At 53.7% G+C, this 6,036-nt stretch overlaps 1 protein-coding gene across 1 annotated transcript in view; it reads left to right on the forward strand.

Moving 5' to 3' along the window:
• The window catches only part of PKP3 (plakophilin 3), a 29,806-nt gene extending 25,732 nt beyond the window's left edge, over positions 1–4,074 (forward strand). Inside the window, exon 13 of the mRNA XM_067540438.1 lies at positions 1,557–4,074. Within this exon, the coding sequence (XP_067396539.1) occupies positions 1,557–1,592 (36 nt within the window). The 3' untranslated portion in view covers positions 1,593–4,074. The remainder of the gene's footprint in view (positions 1–1,556) is intronic.
• Positions 4,075–6,036: the final 1,962 nt, after the last annotated feature.

A 6,036-nucleotide genomic window follows, 5' to 3' on the forward strand; every position in this document is an offset into this window, starting at 1 on the left:
CCACCAAGTCACCGTAGTCAGCCCTTTCACCTAGCAGACATGGCAAGGTCCCCTCCGGAAGCTTTTCCATAGCTCTCTCCCATAAGCAAACTGCTGGTTGGCCTGTTATCTCACCAGCTGGGAGATGCAGCTGATTAGTGACAGGTGGGGGCTAAACCCAGTCCTCTCCCCACATCCATTAAAAGGCCACCCCACCCTGGGACATGGTACGTTGTGAAGGCAATGGGGAGCCATGCCCACCCTGTCAGTCTGCACCTGGCCAGGTTTCTGCTGGCAAGAGGCTCTGCTAAAGATTGTTGGTGCGTTCAAGCAATTCCCTGCCTCCTGGGGATTTTAAAACCATTTAATCTTTGGAGTCAGGGGGTGGCCAGTCACTGGCTGCAGGGACGGAGAGTGAGACACACCCAGCATCCACACTGATCTCTTTAACCCTAGGCTTGCTGAGAGGTTTGGGGCTGGGTCAGAGCGTGACATCCCAGGTGACTGGGAGCTTCTTCCATCCTAGCAGTGAGCACAGTCAGTTGATGGGGCCGGTGCTTTAGGGGCCTCTCACAGCATGCCCTAAACTTCCTGGCTCAGCATAAAACCCGGGGTGAATCCTCCGGAGGGCAGCCTCTTCCTTGCTTGTCCCAATTCCTGACTGAGATTCTGGAAGGGACGTCCCCAGCACATTGCACCGGGACTGCTGGGGCAGCTCCGGCGGGTCACCAAAGTGAGGTCCAACTGCGAGCCACGGTTCCTGCTGCAGCCCATAGAAACTATGGGTCCCATCAACTCTTGCTCCATCTTGAGCTGAGATGCTAAGATGGAGCCTGATGGGCTGGGACCTGTCATCTCTTGCAGGAGACTCCTTGGTACTCAAGGTGAGGGCATCTGCTCTGTTTTATGCAAACTAGATGTGCCCTTGAGTTCCTGGGGAGATGCCAATGCAGCCGTTGGCTGGGCAAAGTTTGGGTGCCCCAGGGATAGACGTACCAGTTGGCTGAGGAGGATGCGCAGGAAATTCAGAAGCAGCCTGTGAATGAGGATGGGCAGGGAGATACCCGAGGGCACTCATTCTCCTCAAACTGTCCCTCACCACTCCTGCTCCTGGTTTCCCCTACAGCGGCTTCCTCTCTCCTCTTTGGTTTCCTTGTCCCTGTAGTTCTATGCAACTTTGCTCACAAATGAAAGGACGGGCTAATGAGCTGTTGGCGATGGCCATCCAACCCCCACCAGAGAAAAATGGCCTTGGGGGAACCAAGGAAGGGGATGACTTGGCATATCAGACCTAAGTCTGGTTACATCCTTACCTTGGTGCATCCCACCTAGTGCTGGGTGGCCCCAGGAGGCCCCAGGAAGGAGCAATGTTTTCTGTGGCCCATCTTTTCAAAAGCGATGAGCGATTTTGGGGGCCCAACTTGAGACCCCTTCACAGGGGCCTGATTTTTGAGCATGGGTCTCAGTCATTTTAGAAAACGTAGGTCTGCACATGTTATTTTCCTTCTTGGTCTGTAGTGCTGGGGCTCACCCGGGGAAATAGGTCTCCTTATGACCCATCTATTTGTGTCTTGCAGAAGGGCTACCGGAAGGAGGATTTCCTAGGTCTGTAAGGACGAGCATCCCAGGAGAGGCAGAGATGGGACTGACCAGCCCTAACTCTCCGTAAGAAAATTGTCCTCACAACAGCACAGACTGTGGCTCTGCCCCAGTGAACCCCCCTTGCTGCAGCTCCCATTCTCCTCGTAGATCTAGACCAGCAGCAGCTTGGCTGGCCTGCCTCAGTTTTGCATTCATTACGGTTTCTTCTTCAAGCATATTGGAAGCCTCTTCTCCTCTGGTGACATGAGGGGCAGCCTTCATTCCAGCACGACTGCTCTGTGCATAAAGGACTCCACTTGGCAGGGAACTCCCCCTCTATGTGGGAGGTCCCGCAGATGTCACAGGAGTTCTGCCAGCACCTGTAAGGACACTAAGGGATCTTTGCAAGATCTTCTTGGATCTCTGGATTACTCCTAACCCAGTATGGTTATTATTCCCCACGCACATCCGCAGCCCCAGGAACTTGTATTGTTTAAATTAAGGAGGATTTGAGCTCTTTCCTGGGATCTGTGGGATTTAGAGGGGAAGGAGCGCACACAGTGGTGACATGGGTATCTGGTGCTTATATCACACTCACAAACGTATTGGGAAGAGGGGGATTGCATGGATCCATTGTGGGCTTGTGGATCTGGGTTGAAAGGAATAAGGCAAGACAGTCTGTTAACAAGCACAGGACAGATCTTCCAGAGCTACCCACAAGTGGTATTCACCCCGGCTTCCTTAGACCTAGTTACCCTTTACATCAGGGCCCCACAGACAGGTCCAACTCCAGCCAGACCCGCATCCCAGGGTTGGCTTCCCCACTGGCGCCTGTCAAAGGGGAAGCTGGCTGGCAGCATGCCAGCCGGAGGCAGTTCCCTCCCTAAAGCTGCTCCCCGGCCAGCCTCACTCTGGCTTTCTCCACCTCTTTCCCTGTTGCTTTCTGGGAATCCTCTTGTTCTCAGCCCAGCTGCTCTTCCTCAGCTCCCTGTGCAGGTAAGCGTGTGCTCTGCTAGCTAGAGGCAGTGCTGGGTGTGTTCTGACCGTGACCCTGTCCTTGATACTCTCCAGAGCTGTTCAGTGAGCGGGCATGTGCCTATCACAGGGCCAAAGCTCTCTAGGAGACTTGGTGGCATTCATGGAGTTGCTAATGTTTGTGCTTGGTGCAATAAAATCAAGAGGTGTGTTCTGGGCTTGCTGGGCCAACGCACTCCATGCAGGCTGGGTTTTGTGCTCAGCTTTCCCTTTCCTGATGCATGCATCAGGGCAGTGTCCAGAGGCAGAGTGTGCTGGCGGATGTGGCAGTGCTTGTGGGGAGCTTGATGGGTGTGGTTAGCTCTGCCTTAACAACAGTGTAATACAAACAGCTGGGGAAAGCGCTTACTGCAGGGACAAGCCAGACGCACTGGAGAATCTTCAGAGGCTGAGCACTTGTGACCTTCCTCCCTGATGTGATAAGGAAGGGCCCAGCCAGTGACTAAAGGGAGCCAGACTGAGCTGCCTGGGACGCCTCGCCTGGCATCTGAATTACCCTGCCCTTTAAATTATAGCACTAGCATGGAAATCTGGCCAGACCTGTATAACTGTCTGAACTGTCTTGGTCATTAATGACTCTGGGGCATTCCTGCAGCAATCCAGTGCCCTGCCCATATTCCAAATTGGAGAACGAAATTCTGCCCAGTTTGTTTCATTTTTCATTGTGTTTCGTGTGCGTTGCAGGCAGAGGGGGCTGCGTTTCACTGGCTGGGGACGGGGAGGTGGTTCTTGTATTAGTTGTACTGCCTGAAGCACTTTGGGATGGAAGCTGATCTATAAAATGATGACGACTATTAAGCTCCTGGCTTGGCTTGGCTTGGCCTGGCCTGTGCACTCTGTTTGGTTGATTACTGTGGCTTTAAGAAGCCCTCCTGCTCCCACACCTACCTGTGTGATGGGACTCTGCTGCTTTGGAGCGGCTGACTGGGAGCTGCTTTGGAAGCAAGCACTGATCAGAGGCACAGAGCAAGCAGGCCCACTGGGGTAGCTGTAGCGTGAGCAGCACTCACACCCTAAGCCGGTTACACAGCAGGCTGGCCTTTGAACTGCCGTGTCTCAGTCTCTGGAGGAGCCCTGCATTCCTGTGCCTGGTCTCCCACACTAGCCAAGGGGCTCATGGCTGCAGCAGAAGGGGTGCTTGGCATTAGACCCAGTGCGCTTGGTAGCCACCCTGAGATGACTGACTCTGGACTGGCCTCTGACACAAACTGGGGGAGGCACTGACTGTTCTTTTCTGTGGAGTCGCTGTGACTGTACCTGCGGTAGCTGCTGGGCCGAGCGCTGCTTGCTCCTGCCACGTGTCTGGGGCCCATTGTACCTGTACCTACTGTATATAGGAAGCTCCATGGCACAGCTGGAAGGTAGAGGTGGGTGGCTTTTTATAAAGCAGGTTTGTTTGTTTTTTTCCTCTGCAATTTTTAAATACTTGGGGCTCAATCCTGCCCTTAGTCACACGGGATCCAGCTTCCCTGCAGCTATCACTGTGTTACAGGAGGCAGAACTGAGCCCTGGGGAGGTCGCTTTTTGAAGCTGTTTGGTTGCCTGTATTAAACGTGTGCCCCATTTGAGCTGGGTGGGGAGCTGCCCTGTGGGGCGGGGGAGGATTCCCAGGGAACATTTGGATCCCCACTGCCATTCATACTCTCACATGGCCACCCATCGGTGGGGTGGAGGAGGGAGCTTGCAGCCTGGAAGGTGAAGTGTATTTGCCGACACCCAGCAGGGAGTGGAGTTGGCTAGAGGGAGCTGGTGGCATGGAAAATATAGGCTGAACATCTGGCAGCATCTCCTTGTGAGGGGTCTCCCTGGGGAACAAGGGACGTGGTGGCAGTCCCGCTACCTAAGCCATTTAAAATGCAACTGGACAAAACACTAGAGATTATAGCAGGGACCAGTCCTGCTCTGACCCCCAGGGAAGGGACTAGATGACTTAAAATATCTTCCCACCTCAGCCTTGCAGGTGTTAGAGGGGGCCTGGGCTGGTATCCGTTCACTATTGTAGCAGTCTGTGTTTGTTTTCCTTTCTGAGGGCGTGGGGCTCTGAATGGTAGACATGAGACACACCATAAGTGCTGCCTCTCTGGTGTTGCCCTACAGAAAGCAAGTAAATAGATAAGCCAAGAGTCCAGGGGGTGGGCTGGCAGCAGAATGGAGCGGGGGATTCTGTATAATTGTGATAGAGAGCGAGCTTCGGCAACAGGCACAAATTGCATCAGAGGAGACAAGTTCAGTGCCTGGGACAGAAACTCGAGTAGCCAGATGCTACTCCCAATGACACCTGGGGAGTGACTCTGGTTTGATCCAGCGTGGCGGTGGGGACCAAAGTCTGACCTCCAAGCCCTTGGCCGATGCCAAGCAGGGTTCCTTGGGAAGGCTGACATCTCTTGCTGTGTTTGTCTTCCTAGTTACCTGTGCAGTTTGCCCGAGCCAGGAGTGGAGTCATTTGTGTTACTTAAATAAAAGTCTTGACCATTGAATGGCTCTTTCCTTGTGCTTCTGAATTCTTTCTGGTGCATTTACAAGAAGGAATGGGGGTAGGGCAAGGATGCTGCTGTCGGGTTAGCCCTTCCTTTACCTCCTAGCCCAGCCTGCTACCCATGGACTTGGAGAGCAGGGGCCAGCAGCAAATAAGCTGTAGTCTGAGTACAGCACCGCCTAGACACAGCAGGGTAAGGTCATGCTCCAGCTGTTCTTTTGCGCCATCCCTAACTGGGAAAGGACCTTCAGATCAGGAAGCCCCCAGATGAGCCCTGCCAGTCAAACCTTCCTGTCCATCTGACTAAAATGTTCCTGATATTAAAGTGAATTGCTTTTAAGGAGGGCTCTGTCTTGCGTGCGAGCAGCCTGCAGCCGTGCGAAAAGTACTGGCGTCATGCCACTGGGGCTGTGAGCTTCTGGGCTTGCACATGCTACGCAAGGTGGGGCTGGTCACTACTTAGATGGGAGCACTGATGAGTCGGGAGATGACTCTCCTCCTTCAGTGAATCCTGAGCCTGGGCCCTAGCATGGCACTGGGGATGCGGCTGCTGACTTTTGTGTGAAACTTGGATCATGGGGTAACTGACGGCACCCTGGTATTTTGCAGGAGAAGGGATATTAGCCCCAAGCCCAGACTGATTTTGCAATGGCTAATCGTGTTCTGTCTGCACAAAATACTTCTGCAGTCTCCCTGGGTGCCGGTATCCCAAGCTGTTGTGCTGTGCTGCTCTTCAACACTGCTGGGCGCCAGACTCTGAGAAACAGCTGCATGGCAGGGGCTGAGGAAGTCCTGCTGGCCTAGCAGGAAAGACACCGTAAGGGCTGTTGGTCACAATCCCTGCATAGCCACAGGGAGCCTTCGGGTCCTAGGCTGTGCTGGTGGCTACTTCTTGCAAACTCAACTGCAAGCCCTTGTGGAGCAGTGAATCAGCAGGAAGACAAATCTCATGCAGAGATTCCCTG

This window comes from Emydura macquarii, unplaced genomic scaffold, assembly GCF_026122565.2.
Source record: "Emydura macquarii macquarii isolate MOO-44397 ecotype Brisbane River unplaced genomic scaffold, CSIRO-AGI_Emac_v2 contig_587, whole genome shotgun sequence".
NCBI classification, from domain to species: domain Eukaryota; kingdom Metazoa; phylum Chordata; order Testudines; family Chelidae; genus Emydura; species Emydura macquarii.